Here is a 23,431-nt window from a genome sequence, read left to right on the forward strand (position 1 = left end):
GTTGCCTAATTGTCATGCTGATGAAATATTTACGTATTAGTCAATCATATTACGGGAATATATCGTCTCAAACGTCTTTCAATGTGATGAAAGGGTCCTTTTTTGGAAAGAAACTTCGTCATCGAAGTTCGAAAGAAACTAGGTCTTGGCTTGCGTTGGTGTTCAAAGCCAACTGCTAGCCATATTTGGGCTGAAAAAATATCAGCCGGCAAATTTTAGTTCCTTTTCACGCAGTCGTTTGCTCCTATGTTAGAGTCATTCTAAGCACACATTTGCACATTGGTCTTGAATATTAGTTTCAAGAATTGGCTCTTTCTAGACATTTTTCCCATGTTTTCATGCCCATGTTTCGTCTGTTCCTCTTTCATGCCCAAATTCATTGTATCTTCCACCGACGTAAAAAAAAGCTTCATTAAGGGAATGGTATCGTTATCACCGTAGGATTGGTTAATCGCCCTTGCCCCCTACTCTTGTGAGTTAACGAAAGAACATTCTCTTGCTACGTTTTTCACTTGTTTACAGTGAGCGGTGGTAGGATGCCCTTATTTTCCGTTTCTTAGTAACTTTTGTCGGTAATGTTTCTTTGAATTTTTGGAAATATTCCTTTTTTGCAGCATACGTTATGTGATGTTAGAATAGTGTGACGGTCATAATGTCCTTTATTCCAATGGGTGGCTTTAGCAAAATGGTGACCCTACATTCTGATCGATTTGAATTAGGTTATTGAAGGGTATATACGTCTAATGTGGAATTGTTATCCAGATGGCATTATTTACATTTTTCCACTGGATCCTTCGAAAATGCATCTCAAATACTGACTAGGGGGAAGGAAGGCTATATTTCTGATTATTTGGCCTTAAGCTTTAAGAAATTACGTCACTTACATGATTGATTGCGTACTTTCTCACTGATGGAATTGCCACTTCAGCGCTATTAGTGAAAGCCTTTCTTCGGCGTTGCCTATAGTAATAATGAACTTCATTATAAAGGCGCTGGATCAGCTCACTTATTGTTCCGTGCAAGGTCGCACGCGCGTCTTACCGTGGAATGTTTATCTCTAAATGGAGGCAATCGGCATGAATTAAAACTACGCTTAAGTTATGGGGTGGAGGTAGAGGTGTTTGTATAAGAATAATATAATGTAAGTTGTTTTCAGCAAATTATTGATCTAAGGATGGAACTATTTGAAAATATTCTCCTTAGCTCTAACGCATTTTGTCGATTCTTAATCAGGGTTATCCTGGTTAACTTAGTTACTGACTTTCCTTCGTTTCGATTTTTCTTTGAGGATAACCTAAGGAAAATACTTGATACGTTGAAATTATTGAATTCATGCACTCATTCTGAGTGTAACACATGAGAGGGCTACCGTTTTTTTATTAGTTTTGTAAATAGTGCCTTTTTCTTTATTAGGTATTTAAATATTGTTTGATGACTAGATTGTCTCAGTTTATTTACTCTATTACCAAAAAAATATTTGATCAACATGTTTCGACAGTTAAACTAGTTTCATTTGAGTTTATTGTGCTCTGGCAAAAAAATGAATGCATAGTTTGTATTTGAATGGAAACGTTGACTTTGTAAGTTACGCAATAAATTTAAATTGGTAATGTTTCTGTTCATCATGCATGCAAGTCTGACGGATTAACGCCTGGGCTAATTAATTAAGGAGTGAAATTAAGTTTTACTGCACGGTATAGATTCAAGGGCGTACCCAGGATCAAAACTGGGGGGGGGGGCAAGCCATGATTGTTAAAGTTGTAAGTAAGATTTAAGCATGGGAAACGTGAATTAAATCAACATTTTAACCTTTATCGCTCTTGCGGTCCCTTTAGGGACCACTGAGACACACTTCGTTTAAAAACGGCTTATAATGAGTTTCGTCGCCAGAGAGTTAACTGGAGAGCTGCTTATATTGTAAACCTAGGCCATTTAAATGCCCGGCCATGTGGTGATACATCTGGGATTTAAAGCCGTACGTTAAAGGTTAAGGAAACCGTAACAGCTCTTTATTAGTTTTTAAATTATTTTCTTGAAAAAATATTATTATCCTTATAGATATTTGCTATTTTTGCTTCTGGGGCGGAGGGGACTGCTGCCCCCTCCTGCCCCTCGCTAGGTACGCCCATGCATGGATTGTTACAGCTCTTGATGGATACTGAGTGTTGGCATTTATGTTCTACCCCAATTTCCTGGTTAAGTTATTAGGGCAGCAATTCTCCTCGCACTTGATGAATACCAGTGGCGATCATTATAGTTGTTATTCCCTGACAATGCCATTCATTAAAGTCACCGTATAGCCTGTACAAGTAGACAGGCCATTTTTTGTACGAGTTATGGGTTTTGGTGTCAATACACGTGCAATACCCGATTTTTACGAATTTGATCGTGCTCACCTTGCACATAGCATTCCTAAGATTCATAATCAATGGTGTAATTTCATCGTTTGATTGTCCAGGTGGTATATGCCACTTGCACAAGGCTGAACTCGATTGTCATCCCCTTGACAATAGAAATTATATTACGTTGATCTTCGGCGATATTTTTGACTCGTTAGCTCCAGACTGCATTGTATCCATGAATGTTTTGGTATTTCGACTTATTGCTATCATTCCATTACACGTCTGAGTACCACGTTTAATGAATTAATTATTATATTAATGTTCTTCCGCGACCATGACTACGTTGGATCAAGCTTGTAATGCTTTAGTTTCCATTTTGTGAATGATACGTTCCTCTTTGTGTCCTTTGGTTTTCAATTAACCATGGTGCAAATAATTCGACCTTAGTTTATAAATTTAATATTCGACAATGAAGTTTATACGGCGCGGCTACTTTGAAATAGCAAATTTCTTCCATTGTTTAAATCAAGACCGCGACAAGAATTTGTTCGGGGAGGAGAAGTGACGTGCTCTAACCCTGGTGTTATCCTTTAGATGAAGGAGGAGAACATCTGCTCTTAGGAAAAGAACATTTGCTCTTTGTAACCGACATTGCTGGGAGAGTGCAGTAAGACTATGGCCAGATAATAATTTCCCCTTAATATCATCAACCTATCTCTCATTTACGTTACGAAAACCTTTTTAGAAAAGAGGCTATTTAATATTTTTTGTGCTTTCAAACTGCTGAAAAGGTCGGCCTCGGTGGCGTCGGGGTAAAGTCCCCGGCTGCTAACCTAGAGGTCGCGGGTTCGAATCCCGCCTGGGTGGATTGATCACCATCCAGGGCATGGATGTTTGTGATTGTCCATCAAGTTAATTGGAAGAGAGGACAACAATGTCCTAAATTCGCTTGAGAAAATAGGACGAAATAATAATAATAAAAGAGACATGGAATAATTGATGTAAATATACCATGGTCATTTCACGCGATTGGAAGACTTACCACGATTTCAGCCACTTTTGCGATAGCAGGTAGTAGTCATTCCGTACCAGCAGCTTCGTGAATGAGGGAAATACTATAGCAATTATGGCTGTTTTCACGACATCATGTGTACACAACTAATTTATTATTGGTTGTCAAAAAATTTCATCCGCTGTACTGGAGACAGTGCCATAAATTAGGGGATATGGATCAGGGAAATAGTTATCGTACAATACTTTGTTAACAGATTCGGTTGTCCTGAATCTGTTTAATTATTTTAATAAATACCATCATTTTTATTCGAAAACAAATCCAATTATTTTTTCACAATTTTGTTGAAGCTCTTTATTCCAAATTGCTTAACACTAATCTACAGTTGAACACACCCATATTTACAAATACTTACAACGTCAGTCTCCTCCATGACATTTTGACAACGTTAATTTTATGAAAAAAAGCAAGGACATCTGCTTTGTTAACTACGTATCCTGGTCAATTCAGGTTTAATGAGTGTTGAAAACGTGATGTACCTATATGATATGTATGTCGTCATCTGCTGCGCGAAAAGTGCGCAAAATATTGTGATGAATGTGTTAGTGAGTTTAAGTGGTCCAGCCAGCGGAGGGAATTATAACCTAGTACAGTTTCATTTGTTACAGTTGTTGGTCAAACGTTTGAATATTTTTCAAACTTGGAGGAGCTCTTGACCCATTGATTTTTTTACATGATTCATTACCGTCAGACTTGAATTTTTCTAAAGCTGTGCCGACATTATGTAGTTTTCGCCCAATTAATTTGACATCAGAGGAGTCAATTTATTTAGTTGCCGGAATTTTTCATAATTCATGATTGGATATTTTTTTATTTTGCTAGTTCATTGGAATATAATTTCATCTGTTGACTTGGAAGTTGCTTTCCAAGTTGCTTTTCGTATTTGTCCTAAACGTGTAAACGTAGTTAAATTTTTTTTTATGTGTTGTCATGATTTATAAATAGAATTGTGGGCAAATATTTGGAGAAGAGGTAAAATCTATGGCAGTGAGTGTCATACAAAGTATTATTAATTTTCTCGCCTTTTTCCCCCTGGACTCTAGGAATTCGCTGAGCGAGAAACTCCTCCTACTTTGATTGTTTGCAGCCTCGAGCTTGAAAACAGTAGATATATTTTTGCAGTGTTTATGATAAGAAACCCTTAGTTTCTCATTATCATTGCCCAATCCTATCCTACCAGGAAAATTCCGATTGGAAATTTAGTCCAAGTTCTTGAGTATCGTTACCAATTTTATTTAGTGCTTCATGAAACACCATCATTGTTGATCATAGTCATATTTCGTATTTTAGATTGTGTATTACGCTAAATCTTTTCTTCGGAGGGACAAGAAGAATCGAGCAATGAAATTCGGCTCTTGCAATAAATATTCAGGTCAGAAAGTATGTCATAGGTTGTTGTGGTTCGTCCTACAGATCTTATGAACGGAGGAAAGTACGCCGTTATTTTTAGGGCCCAATTCCTTGATGTTCACTTTTGGTTTGTCGCATGTTGATCTACTTTTTACGATAACTTTGAATTTATTTGTCATTAGTTAAAGGGAGGCAGTGGCCATATAAATCGACCAAAATATGTCGTAACGTGCACCACAATGAATCCAAAAAAATTTACCGGATCACAAAAAGGGTCGATTCAGTGTATAACTTTGATTGAGGCTGTTTTTTACTGTCTATACGTAATTTTCCATTTTTGGATAACGGATCACTGCCTTTGAAATTTTCTCGGGGCTATAAAATATTGGTTTCAAATCGATTGGTCTTTGATTGAGCCCCAAACAAGGCCTCTTAACCAAAGGTAGCGTTGTTTTTCATTAATTTCCGCCAAATATCCATGTACGTGGTACTCGATGAGGGTAGCTAAAAGGGAAGGAAGTAAGTGATTTAACTCCTTACAAAATTAGTTGCATCTAGGGGCATTCCGGTTTTAATTCAATGTGAGGAGTTATGGTCGACTTTCAATGGCCATTCTGCGGCGCAGGCTCAGGTGACCTCCCTGTGGTCAAGCGACCGACGATGTTTTGGAGAAATCTCCTCCTGTTGTTGGACGAACTACTTCAGTCTTGAAGCGCTTGTTGTTGTGCATTGCAGTCTTCGACTGTCTTCCATCGGGCTCTCTGCTTAAAGCTCTTCACTTCTTCCTCCTCTTCTTCTTCTCGTAGTTGTGACTGGGTACTTCTTGCCAAGGAGTCAAGTCGACCACTGGGATAAGGTCGTATCGATCGCAAGGCACAACTTGATTACTGAAATAAGGACAATTACAGTCAATATAGAATTGGTTTTATTTTTTATTAACATGGTTAGTTTTACAATCTACGCTAATGCTTTTGTTAGTTTCATCTGTAAGTATTTTAAAGGAGGCTACCTTTTTTGGCTACCAACCATACTTCTTGCAATTTGTATTTATATACACCAAAGTTTCCTTTTCCTCTGACTTACAATTAGTGTGAGCATTCCGTTTTACTGAGAAGTCTACGTCATTAGTTTTTGTATGCATGGTAATGGGTTTCATAATAGGATGATTTTAGAGTCGATAATCGAAACGTTGGCTAAGATGGAGTTATCCACCCGATGGGAAACATGATAAAAGTTCACGCGACTGATTCTCCGTGAAAGTCCTTTATCTTTCTTAATCAGACTCAATTTTTTCTTTCGCCTGTAATGCCCCTCATTGCGACTATTTATTTGATATCGGTCAGTATTTAAAAGCCTCCTACAAACCGTTGAATAATATGTAATGTGGTCTCGTAGTTTTACGCCGCGTTAATTTCATATGATCCATGGCTTCTGGGTTTCCCCGCGTGTTTTACTCTGAGACGGCAGTTTCGCTGGTATTCCAACGAGCGTTATCAGGTAGAATGAAACCGGGGTCGGATTAAAGGTAGATCCCCTTACCCCAAATTTTATCAAACATTTTTTTTATTAGTTTAATAGTTTTTGTATCCTTGCTTGGAGTAAAGGGAGTGTATATGCAAGGAGGTGCGCAGCGAGGGGGGGTTTTGGGGAATAAACCCCCCCCTCCCAGAGCTCAGAATTTTAAAAAGTTGAATCCATTTTACTTATTTGGATCAGTATTACTAATAGAATAAGGTTAGGATTAATCAAACATCTCTCAGAAAGCCATAATTCTCGCTATTTTGAACCATTATTCATAACATTTTTCTGGACAACTCCTGCTTACCCTGGTGGGTATGCAATACCTTACACCCGTAAGTATTACTTGCGCCTAAAATCCCCCCTAGCCTTAATTCTTAGCTGCGCCCCTGTATGCAATTACATGGCTACAAGTCCCAAGCGTGAGAGAAATGTGAGTTGTACGTATTTATCGCAGAGCGTAGCACTCCCTACAGTAAAATAGCCTCTCTTTCCCGGAGGGTATTCTATACTCTCTAGTGGAAATGTAAAGAGGTCATGACATCGGCCATGACCCCTTTCAATTTGATGCTGAAAACGCCCCTGAATGAAACGGTCATCTTAGAATATTTATCCTCTTGATGAAAGCAAGGAGTCATGTAGTCCTCTTTAAACAATAAGAAATGGTTGAATGTTGAAGGTAAAATCATTGAAATCTATTGACCGAAAATCTCAAGTGCTTTTATTAACCAATCTTTAAAATAAATATGTATTCGAATTGAAAAAATGACTGTCAATTTTTTTATATAGGAATGTCCTGAAGCCAGTTGCATGGAAGTAAAATTTTTGTTATATTTTCTTTAATCTGCTTTAATATTAATCCCTAGAGATGTTTAACTACTCAAAAATTTGAGTCGATTCGAGTAGTTGGTACTCGACTCGATTGCTTCGGTTAGCATTACGAATGTCGAGTCGAGTAGTTTTGGTTACAGAGCTGTCGAAGCCAGTAGGCTCAGAAATCTGCTGACAGATGGCTCTGTCATGAAACTCATGTGATAATATCGTTTATTAAATCGATAAGTCGTTCTAATGGCCAGTGTGTAGCGAAAGACAATTTTCTGCTGGCAGTAATGCTGTAAATTGGAGAGTCATAACTTGCTGCCTGAGTATGCAGTTCAATTGGTTTTTCTGCATGAGAATTTGAGAGCATGAAAAATTACCCGATTAATTTGTGTACATAATATTTTTTACAATTGTGCAAATTCATTTACTCAGGGCTCTTCCTAAAATTTTCGATACTTAAATTAATTAAATTGACGACATATTACTAGAGGTTAAATAATTTGAATCGTGCTTATGCGACTGTTTAAGACGCATTTTTTAAATTCATCTCCTAATTCTGACACAATTGCCATCAACGTTCCTAATTATCATACGAAAAAATGAGAATATGTTGGCGCATGCATTGTTGTATTGCCTGGTTCAGAAATTACCAAACTTGACTCGACTCGATACCCGCGAGTAGTTTTCAACTCGACTCGAGATCAAAAAAGTACTACTCGCACATTCCCATTTATCCCTTTTACTTTTAGTGATCTGCGTGTGCCCAAAATTACGACGCTGAAAATATACTTATCCGGTGATTTGACTGCGAGGATTTTCCTTTCTTTGACAATAAAAAAAATGTTAAAATATTTATTTTGAACCATTTTTTTGTACTTACTCGTGAGATAGCTGTTCGAAAGCTCGTGGCTGCATTTCCGTGATGTCATCTCCGTTGTCGCAAAGGAGTCGGGCGAAACTGGCGCCTCGAATGGATTTCAACTGGTCTGTAATAAAATAAAACAAGGATTTTTGTACTAATTGTAACCTGATACACCGTCGTACTTACGATATACAGATCAAAGTGCGACGTTTAACGATCTGCATGAAATGGGACATAGAATTTCGTGATATTTTTTTTACTCCGATCAAAAAGTACAGAGAATCATCGTCATTCAATGATCTTGGAATAATAATTACTTCACATTAATACATAGAGTGTTCCGATTTCTAATCCGGCAAATTTTGCTTGTCTAGACTTAGAAAGGTATTATAGACAATAAAAAAGATTTTCACCTAGATTTTTTTTCTGAACAAGTTTAAACACAGTGGGTGTCGTCATGTAGTGTCCTACAAACGAGTGTTCTTGTTTAAACGAGCATTGCTAAAATCACGAGGGAAAGGTGCGGTGTTTTTTCGTCATTTTGAAATGCTTTGTCTATTTTACGAATCCTAATGTGGTTGAATTTGGTCAGGAATGGCAAACCATACAAGAGAGCCTTAGTCATCTTGATTCGGGGTCTGTTTAAGTTAATGCTCGATTCACATAGTCATTTTTAGCGCCCAGTCTCTTGAAAAATTCAATAAGTTCTTTAAAATATTATGAAAAGTGCTTTTTGAATCCTTGAAACATTTATCACGGTCATTTTCGTCTATATGGGTTCCATCATTTTATCCAAAGTGTTTACTTTTTCCTTAAGGTCAAGGCTTATTAACGGACACACAGTAATAACAAACGTTCTTTCGTGATGTGATTGTCCTTTTTGGTTTTAACGTTCTTGTTCAGACGTGAAAAGACGACAACTATTAATTGTTTATGAAGGGCTGGCTATCCCCGCAATCTACTTATCTTATTAATAAGTGATGGTGATTGACTATAAACATATTTTTGAGTTCAACAGATTCAGGCTTTAATTGGTTGAAGTTAGACATAATGAAATAAATGAAATATCGCAGCACTTTTCCACAAGATTTTTTAATGGAAAAGTGCTACAATCTTTTATTTATTTAAATATTTTTGAGTGTTAGCTAATGCCAACTCTGGATTAGTTCAATGTATAATTTTTTCAGGTTTGTTTTTCACGCTTCATAACTCACAACCTTTTGTGGAAGCTTCTTCTCCTGCCAGCCATCAGCCTGTCTGTTTATATTCCAAATGCCTTCGGTAGTTCATATTCTCACCGGAAGTGTTATAAAATAATCTGAGTACGTTTGTTTCCTACCTACAAAATAAACTTTCATGTTCATGCTGGAAATATAAATACCGTATCCTTTTTGTTTGCTTTAGCCTTATGTTTTTTTCACTCGCCGAGTTAAGCGTGACTGAAGAAAATGATCAGGGAATATTTTTTTGGGCGCACGTTTATGCATTTTTTTATTCGTCGTCACAATATGTCTGTTCAATCGGTACAATCTCACTATGCCTCAGCTTTATTCAATTTTTTAACGCCTCTTTCGCGAACACCGGTTTTTCGTCATATCTGCGCTTCTAATCCCGTTTTTCTCTAATTTATCAAAAGACAATTGTATTGAACATTCAGCTTATTAAAACAACTTGTCTGTTTCCTCACTATTTTATGTTTACCGACATGTACATGCACATGTAAAAATAAAATAGTGTGGAAACAAACAAGTTGTTTTAATAAGCTGAATATCAAAGATTTCCACCGCATCACGCCGGACACTGTATCTTGTATTGAACATTGTCTAACCTGCTCATGGTCAAGGCCTTATCCTTATATTCTCACACCATATTTATTTTCTCTCTAATCTCTTAAAAAATACTGGAGTAGCCAAAGAGCGTTGGAAAGTGGGAGTTTGTCCCATGGAAAGTAATAGTTCCTCTCTAATTGTGCAAAAGTGTAAATGCTGTTCAAAGTAAGGTAGAACCTAAAACGGAACGTAGCGCTGTTAGTTATTTGCTGATCTGGAAGGGAGGGCTGAGTTATTACATGTGCTCGGACATAGTCCACCTTCGTTTACTTGCCAATGGCTCTATAACTCGAGGTATTCTCTTTGATTCGGTGGCAAAGTCAGCGCATTCCGTTTAATTGCTTCTCTCAAGGGCATACTAGGTCGTTCATCGCGATAACAAAGGTGTTGAGAATTACGAAGGTTTTCGGCCGATGCTAGCGTGCAATTTTTGCAGCTATGTACCTAATATCACGATTGAAGAGTTAAGGATTGGATAGTTGGCCTGGGGGTTTGTACATATCACTATTGACTACTAAGACTAAAGTTTTCAGTTTTCTTCGGATGAAAAAAGGCGATAAAAATCGTGGGTTTACTATGAATTATAATTTATTTCTTTTATCATAAAATATGTAAGTAACTAGTCCTGCCTGTACATTTTTGCCTTACCGCAAATTTTCTTTGTTTAGCATTTAAAAAGCGGCGAGCCGTCTTGGAAAGTTGTTAGAGAATTACTAATCTTAAGAATTTTTTTCTTGGAGGGTTTTTCGCCGAATCTAGAGTGAAGTTTTTGCAGCTAAGTAGCTGATATCACAATAAGAGTGCTTAGCGTTGGATAGAGGGACATGGGATGCACCCCATTGGCTATTGACTGCTAAGAAGTAACTTTTCCTGCCTACAAATATTTTTCCAAACTGCAATTTTTCTTTGTTTGACTAAAACAGCGGCGGGCCATCAAGGAAAGTGGTAAAGATTGCACTGTATTCCGAGGCTAGCACCTGCTCTATGTGACTTTGCATGTTTACGGGAATGATTCAAAGTTTTGGACTCATAATTTTAGGCGTTTCAACTATATATGTCACGCTTCTTACCACAAAACTTTTTTCCCGAGATTTCTTCTTTTTCTCCGTGTGTTTTTTCTCTAACGATTTAAAAATCACTGGCATTTCAGCGTAGATCTTCGTCTGCACACTTAAGAATTTCCTATTGTATCCAGTTAACTTGCAAGTATTACCTTCAATGAAAAAATTAGAATGTTCTCATCCATGAGGGTGATGCTCTCTATGAATTCGAGCTGCAGTTTTTTTACGGAGATATCTCTGCTTTGTTGACATATTTAACCTTGGCGAGTGTTCTTGGTGAGGCCATTTTCTATTCTTGTATTCCATTGTCTGGAATGTCATGACCTTAAGATATGCTCTCTATATACGCGCATCAGAATATCTTTCATTCAATTCCTGTTTCAAGTTTGATGCCATATTTATTTTTCTGATCGCGCTGAGTTTGCTCTTTGGAATATAAAATAAACAAATATTTTAGTGATATTTGACCTTTATGCATCTTCAATGCTAAAATAACTATTTTTATTCGCATTATCCTAACTGTAGAGTTAGTTTTACTTTTGTTTTTTTTTAGATTTTTGATTGAGAAATGGGATTTGAAGATTAAAAAATTGCTTGTCATCATTAGAATCAACAATTTCTTGAAACACTTTTGCAGGAGACGTAAGGATCAATGTCTAGGAAAAGAAATATGCCGAGCAATATTTCAGTTGGCTTACAAAGCGTTTTATTCTAAATTTCGAGTGTTTTTCTTGAGCGTCTACAGAATTTTAAGTTTATTCTGTCATCGGTTGGTCTCCACTTACTGAAGTTTATAGGTTGGTTTGAGGTTTAGCCCTAATTTTGATTCTATTTGGATGACTTGAGTCAAGTATGAGATTCAGCTCTTGAAAGAAAATTAATTTCCCAAGACCGTACTCTTTGATGGGCGGATGGGAGAGGTAAAAATGCTAACACGGGGAGTGATGGACAAAATAAGACACTAACGGAAATACAAACTTGAAACTAACACACGCACAAGCTTTCACTTACTCAGGTTTGTGAAAAACACGCTACCGACAGTGACCCACCCACACAATAGAAAAGGACAAATGATAAAATAAATAAAACACGCTCTCATTCACGCACCTCGCGGGTTTGCTCCAAGGAACAAAAGGCCGCGTAGGACACATGCACTCTAATTTTCTTTCAACTGTTTAACGGCCGTAGTTCGTTCAATCCCTTATATTCAGCTCTTGTTTGGCTTCTATAAAGCTACGTACTTCCTTGCGTTTCCATACTTGATGGACTTAAAAGGCAAAGCATCTAGCATCTAAAACTACGACAAAATTACCATGATAAATGGCAATTGGTTAGTGTATTGATGTGAGCGGTGGCATGGAAGTATAAAGGTTCGTGGCCTGATACTCTGGGTAGGAAATCTCTGGCAAATTTTCTCGTTGAAACGGATGTGAAAGTCGTATTTTTCACGCAACATTTAATGTTGAAAAGCACATTGTTTAAATAGATATTATTACCATTTTCAAAAATTCCCATATTCATTGAATTGGTTAAATTTTGGTCGCATTTATTATCTAAGTACAGGTTTTTGCAGATATAATATCTCAAAACACCACGATTCCACACGTTTCCAGCGGCTTAAATCGCAAATTCGTTTTTTACGATCTATATTTTTTATTAATTTTTATTTAATTTAGTATAAATTTATTTGATTTTTAATGCTTTGTTCCAAAGAACAACTTGAATATCGTATTAGCCCAGGATTTTTATCTTATAGGCTAACTTACTTCCTCAAATGGCTCTAATTACAATATTATATTCAAGGAAAAATGATTATGATGGATTTCTTGGCCACTTTGTTGCTCAGTTTCTCTTTTCTTTGTATGAGGTCCTACAATAAGAAAGAGCGATTTTAATTTAACATTTTCGTGTACACTACCAAATGAAAAAAGTATCTGCAGAAAAATCTGTGGAATCCATGTAAGTATATTAATTTTGTAGCGCGTCAGTCTGCGCAGTCACACTTTAGGGTCTATCTCAGTCGTACCAAGTGCTACAGGGATGGGGTTCGGTGCATTCGACGCAGAATCTCTGCACGCACGGTTTATACATAATCCCAGCGCTGTAGCTCGACAATGCGTTAAGTTGCGGGAAAAAAACGTGCAAAAGCGGGGCAAGCATCGCTGGAACTTACGTCGACGGACTGCATTTTATTGTGGCATTGAATGCCCCCGGAACACTTCGACTCCAGCCACGAATTACCTTTCTTCCGCAGTAGCATGGGAAGCGTCCGTTGGTCAAGCGTTGCTCTATCTTCCGTCGGCAGACGGCTTACTACGGCGGGCGGGCGGACTTTATTTTCGCATTCGAAGCTAGCGGACCACTTCGACTCTAATCCACGAATTCACCTCCTGCCACTCTCGACATTCGCTATTGCGAAGCCGGCCACGAAGCGCGAAACAACAAAGTCTCGCCCGTAAGTGCACGTCGAGAGACTAGTAAATTTGTGCGCGCATGACAAGATGCATACCTTCGAAAACACATTGCGTAGTTTACCTCAGATAGAGTGCGTGCACGTACGCAATACACGAACAGAGTTCACGGTGATACCTAGAAGCGGAAAAAATAATCGTCCCGTTCTTATGCTGTAAAACTGTGTTATATGGTGTAACAGCCTGGCTGTGGATCAGGCAGGTTGGCACTGCTAGTACTTATTCTTAATTATAGAATATTCTTCTATTTCTGTTGGAACAGTGAAGGTTATCCAGGTATCGCTAGAAAGCATTCCATTCATGGCCTCGGAGTAAGCCTTCCCCTCCCATTTCCATCCCTTTAATTTCCCTACCCGCTTCAGAGTTCAGCGGATAGAATCCCACAGGGACCGGCGCCGCTGCTTTAGTAAGTGTACCGGCCGAAGAGCATTCAAATGGAAAAAGTGTATTGGTAATGAATTATGATTATGTAGGTCATTGATTAATATTTAAAGTTTGTTTTAATAGTATTGTTTGACGAGTTAAATCCTTTTGTTGCTTGGCTTTAAGGATGTAAGAATCCCAATGGGATTCATTGGCGGCAGGAGGGCAGGTAATCCATTTTTCGAATATATTTGCCGGGAAAGCATCAGATTTTGAATCCATTTTTGATTGCCAAGGCAAGCATGAAGGGTGAAATTCACTCAGTGATTTGCGAAGTATAAAATATCAAAAAGAACTCCTCACCGTTCTCTGTGTGGTGGTTTTGGGCACTAACCTGGCGTGAACGAGTGGTGGAATCCTCCGTGCTCGTAGAAATGCCTATCGCCCGCGCGCGTCCTCCTGAATTGCTCCGAGAGGATGCAGACGAACGTGGGCCCGGCCAGAGTGCCCGGCACGTGTCTCTCCAGGAAGCCTCCAACGTTGATCTCCACGTCCTCTGGGCTGGCGTACACCTCGGCTAATTTGTCCACGATCTGTCGGAAAGAAAGGTTTGCCGGAGAAAGGTAAGTGGTAGTTGTTGGAACATCGAATTCACCTTTTACAGGCTGGGAAACAAAGGCGTTTCCCATGAAAGCACGGCGATTTCGCGTGATGCTATGCAGGTTGTGTCGCGGCGATTACCCCTCGCTCGTGAATTTTCAAACGATTAATATTAAAATATAGAGGATTCTCCAGTCGGTCGCTAAATATATTTATACCCACCTTGCATTTAAATGGGTTTACAAAAATTTCCACTCGCGTCGCTGACAGGCAGAGTGATCCGAATTTCCCGGGTTTAATATTTAATGGCATTAACCAGCATAGGCCACATTAGTGTGACCTATCAATTTCATAACTTTTCGATGCTATTCCTCGCAATTACAAAGATGGTACTGGAAAAAATTGGATCGCATTTCACACATCACCGCTCTGCGGACATTTTTGGAAACCGATTAAGTTGCGCTCTAATTATGTGTAACATAAATCAATCATCTATGGGACTGCCTGGGGCCTCTTTTTTGTAATCTCCGTGTTTCAAAAATTCATCATGCAAGATTTTATGTCTTTTAACATCGTTCGACACTTTCGTTCGTGGCGGAGTCCCACTGAGCTCATAACAACGGAATTTTGGTCGCTATACGTTGAAGCCAGTAATTGATCTTACAACATGGCTGGCTACAATACTTTTTGAATGGGAGACATTTCAATAGTTCGACTGTGTGTAGTGAATTTGTGATTTGCTGAAACAGTTGCAAGGAGCCTATCTTTTGTTATCATAATATCTGTTCAATCTGAATAACATAAGCTTAGAAAAATCATGGCAATTTTGCATTTTTTCCCATAAATGAAAATGGAGCGCATATCTCTTGGTCTTTCGTGAAATGGCTGGATGTGCTATATTTTGGCTTCCTTCGGGTTGAGATATCATCATACTTATGTTTAGAGGTAAACGAGTGCAGTGGCGCAGCGAGGGGGTTGGTTTGGGGGATAAACCCCCCTCCCAGAGCTCAGAGAAATTTTTAAGTTTAATCCATTTTACTTAATTGGATTGATATTACTAATATAATAGTGTAAGGATTAATAAGTTATCTCTTAGAAATCCGTAAAACTCACCATTTTGAACCATTTATCTTAAAATTCCACTTATCCTGGTGGGTATTCCATACCCCCACACACCCCGGTATTAGTTGCACCTAAACCCCCCCCCCCTCAGCCTTAATTCCTAGCTGCGCCCCTGTTCGAGTGTTACCTGAGTCCGTTACTTTTTGAATTATTTAATGAGCCTTTCGCCATTAATGCGTTATGAAAGTAAGAAATGACATAAGTTCCTTTCGTGGGAAAAAACAGATGTGATCATTCGTATACTTACATCTTTGTCAATGGCATCAAGGAAGTCCTCGAAGTGCGTGGCCCTCGGAAGTCCGCAGACTTCCCTGTAGTCGTTGTAAGTTCCCAGGGCGTGATCCCTTCCTCTCTGAATATCGATTGATCGAAGATCCATACCGAAGGGACGGCCAGCTCGGAACATATATTGAGTAATCTGTGGAAGAGAAGAATGATACATTAGGCCGCTTGATCTGGTGGTGCACATTTTTATTTCGATTAGAAAACTTAGTTACTATTTTTTTGGTAAGAAAAGTATAGAATGTAATAGATTTGTGCATTCATAAAAGCTACCTTAAAAGCTACCCATAAAAGCATGTTAATGTGAATCCGTTTTCCCTCAATATATATATATATATATCCATTCGACTTTTTAAATACACACTATATATTTGAGGACATTGCTACCTTTTTAATTAATTAAACGTCGGACTTTTTTTTAAATTTTTGCCCTCATTGATTCGAGGTAATGAGGTTTGGTTACCCTGTAGTTTTTATTTTCCTTAAGTTTCATTTGCTTCCAATGATCATCAGCCCTTTTTCATCACTACACCATTTCCCCAGGATAGTCTACAGTGGTACTTATTGTCTTCATACTTGGCCAGCGGCAGTTAGTGTAGTTTCTATTCCTCGATAATCCCATTCGTTAAAGACATTGTATATCCTTTTATAAGTACATGGGCCCTCTCTTACGCGAGTTCTACTTTTTGGTGCTTATACACCTGCAACACCTGATTTTTACGACTTAGATCGTACTCACCTTGCACTTAGCATTCCTCAGATTGTAATCAGTGGTGTAATTTCACCGTTTGGTTGTCCAGCTGGTATCTGCCACTTGCTCAAGGCTAAACACGAATGTAATACCCTTGACAATAGAATTTATATTATGCATATCTTCGGCGATATTTTTGACTCGTTAGCATTTGAGTTTTTTTGTATTCGTGAATGTTTTGGCATTTTGACTTATTGCTATCATTTCGTTTCACGCCTGAGTAAAACGTTTGTTTAATTGAATTACTATATACATGTTCTTGCGCGTCCGTGATTGCGTTGGTTCAAAGCTATGCTTCTGCGGTTTCCATTTAATGAATTGTATTCTTTGGTTTGAAATTAACCATAATACGAATTATTCGACCTTAGTTTATAAATTTTATATCTGGTCATAAAGTTTATTAGACCATATGGCTTATATACATAGTATACATTTGAATATCAATTTATTAGATCGTTTAAATCAAGACCGCGAAGAGTTAGTGTGATTAGAAGGGAGTAGAAGTATTTCGTGTCCTACCACTGACGTCAGTTCAAAAGGACATCTGCCCTTAGTAACCAATAATGCGAGGAGAGTGTAGCAAGAATTTCTCCAGATAATGATTACCCTTGATATCAACCTAATTCTCATTTTCGTTACGAATACATTTTTGAAAAAAAAGCCATCTAATATTTTTTCCTTTGAACCACTAAAAAGAGACATGGATTAATTTATATTTAAATATCATGGTTCTTCTCACGCGAATCGAAAATATACCATTATTTCAGAACCTTTTGCGATGAAAGGTAGTAATCATTACACATACTATTATACATTTATTTGGGGGCATTGCGAATTTTTTACTTCATCAAATTTCGGACTTTTTTTTACCTTTTTACCGTCATTGATTCGAGTTAACGAGGTTTTATCCTTATAGTTTTTATTTTCCTTTAGTTTAATTTCCTTCCATTATGATAAGTCCTTCGATTATTTTAGCCCAAACAAATTATCATTGTTTTCGTTAATGTTTATCGTTTTGTCAATTGGCTCTCTGGTGTGTAAGTATATTCAATGTCTATGAAGCAACGTCTCTTCTTTGGTGACTGGCTTTTGTGTTCGCAAAACGACATATATGTTTGTGAATGGCGAGACTTATGGGAAAAATATTGTAGGTGTATTAGTACACGTACATTTGAGTACATTACTTCGACCCACTATGTATTTAAGACTTACCTCTGCTGTGAAGAAACGGTCAGAACCGTGTTGCGGTTGAGTGGACATGCCTCTGACGAACTTGTCGAGACCATCCTGTTCAATGATTTGCGGTCTGTTGAAGTAGTCGCTCAGTCTGATGGCGTTGAACGCTTGCCTGAATTGCGTTATTTCCCTGTAAATAATTATTGGCCCCTATAATATTTGGATCATGAATAATTTTCGTCATCATGGATTCTATTTGTTGTTTCCAATTAAAAATAATAATTTTGTTGCTATTTTAGTCCCACGAATCGTTTATAAAAGTATGGGGTTAGAGGTGTAATTTTAATTTTAAGCTACTGCCAAAAAAATTAAATGAAACTAAGCTACAATTTTATAAGAAAACTGGGTATTAACTTCTTTTGCAAACACTTCAATCACTCTTATATATTCACTATAAATGCGAAACCCATTTTGAAGTTAAGCTATTTTCATTTAATGTCGCAAGGCCTGTGCAAATTAATTTTTTTAGTAATTCCACTTTTCCTTGGCTAAAAATTCACTCTATAATTGTATTAATTGTTAATTCCCGAGAAAATATTAAACGAAAATATTAGATACTCATTCCCCGCTATTACCAGGACACTTGAAGTGAAGTGCGTATTTGCCGTGCGTGGATAGCATAAAGTTAGTGAAGTACCAACATATTTATTTACTCATATGCTTGAATAAGACGAAATTAGTGACGTTAATTGGCGATTGCATCCTGATATCACTCACGGAAGTATTCCAGAAAAATTACTCTATATTTCCGGAGAAGATGTGCTTTGGAAAATCGGGAAATGCTTTTAACTTAGTGCCGTACTCAAGTGAGACCACTAACAGTTGGATCATGCCATTTGAAAATGTATTAACTTATAAGTTACCTTTGTTGTCTTTGAATATTTTTATTCCAGCTTCCTACCCCTTAAATCAATGCAATACGAATGGAAAACGGCAATAAAAATTAACTTTACTTTATGAGGAATACCATTTGACGTATTTCGTGGAAGTTACTGCTTGAGAATTTGCTGGAGCACATTGATTCGAGGTCAATAAGGAGGATTTACTTACTCGAGGTATCCTTGGATGAGGGAGTGGAAGTATCTGAAGGCAGCGGTGGCGTGTGCGTCAAGCACCGAGGGATCGACGTTCTCGTCGTAGTCATTTGTGAAGTCTCCGTGGTTGTCGTAGAGGACTCCGTTCTTGAAGGCGGCATCCCAACCTAAAACGATGTGCACAGTTAACCAGGAGATCAGATATCGTAGCTGGTTTATCGTTATAACATAAAACTAAGGTTTTACCGATCCCATTAAAAAGGAGTTTGTGACCTCATATAGCTTGAGAAATAAAACTTTTTTTCCAACATGTAAAATATTTGAAAATTTGGATGCTTCATTTAATTTTGAATTGGGAATATCGTTTAATTAATAAATCCATTCACCAAAAAAATAGATAAAAATTAACTAGAGTCGCTGTTACATGTTCCCCTTAAATAGAAGACGCAGGCATGTCTAGCTAATTTAATTACGTGATGAAAATGGCCATTCTCATTTGAAATATCATGGAAGTCGTTCTAATTGTAATTTTTACTTTTAAGTGCCTATTCCCAGGCCTGTTTTTAGCGGAGTTAAACTTAAATGAACCTTCAGTTATAATTGATTTTTAATTATTTTTAGAAGTCAAGTTCGTCAAGAATTCTCTGATAACTTTTTTCCAAATATTGGAAAATGTCAATCCCATGCCTTAAGTTGAAGTTATATAACTAAGCAAAATTGAAAACCTCTACTTTTTGGAATGAAAATAAAGATTTTATGTATGATCTTTCGAGAATAAATTTATCTGAAACCATATCTAGCTCGGCCAGACAACATGAGTTCAAATCTTATTCAGAATGAAGGCTCAATTTGATCGAATAACACAATCAAATGATAATAAAAGTGGAAATTTACTACAAGATGAATTTAATACTACTCTTTTATTAAATTTATATTTTGTGAAAATTTTCAAATTTGATTATTATTTAATCGGATTCAGGTATCGGTTCTCGCTAAAAAACAGTATCCTTCTATTTCATAGTATGGTGATAATGATGAGTGTTAAGAAAGAGTGGCTTCGTGAGAGGAGTTATAATTTCATTTCTTAGTAAGCATAAAGATTTCGGAATAAGCATAACTTACCGATCATGATAGGGATCCATTCCCAGTAGTTGATGTGTTGGTATTCGGCAATGAGGATCCTCCTAGCCTCCTGGTATAATGTCTCGTCGTCCCAGTGAGGGTTCAACTGCGCCAGGTGATCTGCGATTCGGTTGTGCTCTCGATGGAGAACAATGTGCAGCACTGTCAGCTCTGTGTTTTGGTTGATACGGGCGTCTCCTACGGAGGAAAGTGGAAATAGGCCACGTTTAGTGTAGAAAGCATGGAAATAATTCACGTGTAGTGTGCCTGTTCATGGCTCATAGACGTGGGTAATTGCCGCAAAAAGATAGAGAGTCGATTGAGAGACATTGGAAATCGATGTAGGAGATTGTTGCTGGACGGAGAGATACGTAATGTCGCTTTGTATTTTGAGAACGCTTTACTCCCGCTCAACCAGTCCTTTTGGTGGCACATTAATCATTCTTCACATTACATCTTGAAATTTCCATGGCTTATAAAGTTTAACCCTGGTCAATATTTTCCTACATCTTTAAAACGGAAGTAGTATTATCTCATATGTCTTTTTATTTTCGAGAGACAGCTTAAAATTTTACTTAGAATTCAACGAAGAAAATTTTCATTGCTAGATTGGAATAATGCAAAATATGTAGTTCTAATTAGTATAATTTACAGATCATTCACGGCTCAGCAATATCTGTGATCCAATATCTGTTGGAGAAATTCCTCGATATGTTTTCGCTGCGGAAAGTAGTGCCATTGTTCCGTGAAGTAAAACGTTTGGGTGAAATTGTTTAAGCTGTAAGACTCTCGAGAGGAGTTATTTTTCCCCGCAGGCAACTCACCTCCTCTGTAGCAAACCTCGTCGTCACTCATGCTCTCACAGTCTCCCGTCTTGTTCATGGAAGTGGGAGGCCATTCCTGGCCCTGGCGCACTTCGGTGATCAGCCTGCCGCCCCTGCGAAGGCGAAGCCCGTCGGCCGTGGTCTGGTCAGCTCCGTAAACCAGAGAAGCGTCCATATAACTGGTCACAGTGGACAGCTGGGAAAATGAAAATTTAGAACGGTCAGATTTTTCGGAGGTATTTCTATCTCTATTTTCTTAATAAAGTAAACCGATTTCCTGCGACTGATAATAACAAGTTGATAGGCACTATAGGATGAAATAAACAAAAGCCGTCCAAAAAACCCACTACCCGACTTTTTAAAATTCAGGATTGAAGGCAGGAATGAACAATGAACGCTTAAAAATATTTTAATAACATAATTTTGAGTCAATTTTGTCAATGGAATATACCAAATTTGTGCTGTTTCAAATTCGAATTAAGTGCTACACAGTGTATAAATCACCATACAGTGCATTATTTTCGCTAAATATATTTAGTTTGTTCTTCCCATTATGAAATATCGTAAAGGATTGCCTCATTTTAAGAATTTCTATGTACAAACTTTTGCACTTTTGTAGGTAATGACTGCCTAAATAATTTCTTAATTAATTCTCATTCAATGAGAATGATGAATGGTTGTGGTGGGGTTTTCTCACCTGCCTGGCGGGTCCGAAGGGGTGCCCGCATCCGTTGGTGGCGTCCGTCGCCGTCCTCACGAAGTCCATGCACTCTTGGTTGAACTTGGAGTAGAAGGGATCGTCGGCCGGGATGTCAATGGGGAAGCAGGAGCCATCCGGTTTGTGTTGCGTCTGCACCTCCTTGCTCAAGCAGCGACCGTCGCCGGAACAGCAGTCCGTCGTGTGGATCTCTGCGAAAGAGTTTTTTTATTATGTTGCGTACGACTATAATTAAATCGTAATATTTAGACTTTTGGTGAGTTTGAATCATAGATTTCTATAGGGATTGATCCCATTTTGTGGATTCTTAGTAGAAAGCAGATAATGGGTAGTTAGTCGTGATGTAGTTATTCAATCTCTTATTCATCATATACCCAAGGGATTGAAATGTCTGCGCTAGAATTTGTTTAAAATGTGTCATGGGATGCCTTTCGACACCACCAACGGACACGCCAGCCGACATTAGTGTGAAAATATTATTCCGATGTGAATAATATGGAGCCGTTCTAGGAAACTACTTCTTCATCCTTTACAGGGACTTTTGCCCATTTATGCTGGTATCAATGCTCTAAATTTACATTTTTACAAATATTTATTTTAAATTATCATTATACCTTTGAACCTATTCCATTTTAGTATTTTCATAAAGTTTTTATATAGAAAGATGGTAGCCTTTTACTCGCGGAAAAGTTGTTTAATTCTGTGTGCCTTGAATTGTTAATTGCGTTTACTGAGAAGTAATTTTATTTTCTCCAGTGTGTCACTTCGTAACTGACTTGTATATTATCAGGAAAACTAATAATTCACTGAATGGTTAAGTTAGGGAATAATTATTTTTTCCTTCTTCAGTTAACGTATACTTAGTTATTGTAGTATATTTCATTGATAGCAATTAATGAAAAATCACCAGACCTTTCATGAACTTTCTGCAATGGCTTTGTGTCAGTATATGTTCCTCATGGTTAAGTAATTGAAGTGCTGAGCCATGATTTTAGATTCTATCAAGGCCCTTAACTCCGTCATTTTGTACATTTTTTACCCTCATTCCTCGTTGACAGAAGTTTTTGCAGATAGTGGTCGCTAGTATGCAATAAATATTTTATTGATGATGTTTCTATTGATCACGAAACTTGATTCAACAGTCATCAATTATCCGAGGTGGAATGATTAATGGGACTCGAAAGGTAAGTGTACAGCTTTTGGATGCCGAAGAGATGAGAAGAAACTCTGGCGCTCATATGACGTTATACGATAAACAGAGCACGTAGTGGATTGCTTTCACCCATAAATGATGAGGGAAACGGCTCCGGGGCGGTAGAAAACGTTGTAGGAGGGCCAGAAAAGACAGCTTCGTCATATATTCTTTGTCGCTAAGTGTGCAAAAATTCCTGTTTCGCGAGAGCTTGCGTAAGGGGTCATATACACCTGCTGACCGAAACCATTTGCTTGCCATAATTTTTATCTTATTTTCTGATGCAATCCATTTTTTCCTTGGAAACTTTGCTTTATTCACACTTCTTTAATGCCTTAAGAAGCTGTCTTTTTCCTCGCCGAGGAATGTCACCTATGATTGCGAACGTTGAATTTGTGTTCTTCGCTTATAGTTTCGTCGTGCAGGTGAAAAAATGTTTTCAAAATTTCATGAGCTGAATGTGAACCTTGATAAAGTGGTAAAAAATGGTAGATTTTATTTTTGCAGCGGTATCCCTTATAAAATGTATTAGTGGATAACAAAATAACTAAGTTCGTTAGCGTTTGTAGTGAGTAATTATTAATGCTCCAAGTTTTTACCACGTACCGAGAGAAAACGTGAGATCTTTTGAAGATGAATACATAATCAATTTTGTTCATTTATGGCTTGGCTGTCATTTTTGCAATTGCGCACATTCCCTCAGTGTTGAAAGATGTCCAGGAAAAAATAGTGGCTCTTCCTTGTAGACAGGGACTTGTAGACATTGACTTCCTTGTAGTTGAGAGATTAGTGACTTTCGTGATGGAGAACATTCGACATACGGGTTAGATGGATGATTATTTTTTTACTAAGATAATATA

General features: G+C 37.7%; 1 protein-coding gene across 1 annotated transcript in view; it reads right to left on the reverse strand.

Annotated features, from left to right (window-relative positions):
* Positions 1 to 3,692: 3,692 nt before the first annotated feature.
* Positions 3,693 to 23,431, reverse strand: part of LOC124165480 (peroxidase-like) — a 101,792-nt gene continuing 82,053 nt past the window's right edge. Inside the window, exons 6-14 of the mRNA XM_046542914.1 lie at positions 21,359 to 21,570; positions 20,662 to 20,857; positions 19,838 to 20,035; positions 18,732 to 18,882; positions 17,658 to 17,811; positions 15,660 to 15,830; positions 14,085 to 14,283; positions 7,985 to 8,090; positions 3,693 to 5,651 (exon numbers count right to left, since the gene is read on the reverse strand). Of these exons, the coding sequence (XP_046398870.1) occupies positions 5,540 to 5,651; positions 7,985 to 8,090; positions 14,085 to 14,283; positions 15,660 to 15,830; positions 17,658 to 17,811; positions 18,732 to 18,882; positions 19,838 to 20,035; positions 20,662 to 20,857; positions 21,359 to 21,570 (1,499 nt within the window). The 3' untranslated portion in view covers positions 3,693 to 5,539. The remainder of the gene's footprint in view (positions 5,652 to 7,984; positions 8,091 to 14,084; positions 14,284 to 15,659; positions 15,831 to 17,657; positions 17,812 to 18,731; positions 18,883 to 19,837; positions 20,036 to 20,661; positions 20,858 to 21,358; positions 21,571 to 23,431) is intronic.

This window comes from Ischnura elegans, chromosome 1 (genome assembly GCF_921293095.1).
Source record: "Ischnura elegans chromosome 1, ioIscEleg1.1, whole genome shotgun sequence".
Taxonomy (NCBI): Eukaryota; Metazoa; Arthropoda; class Insecta; order Odonata; family Coenagrionidae; genus Ischnura; species Ischnura elegans.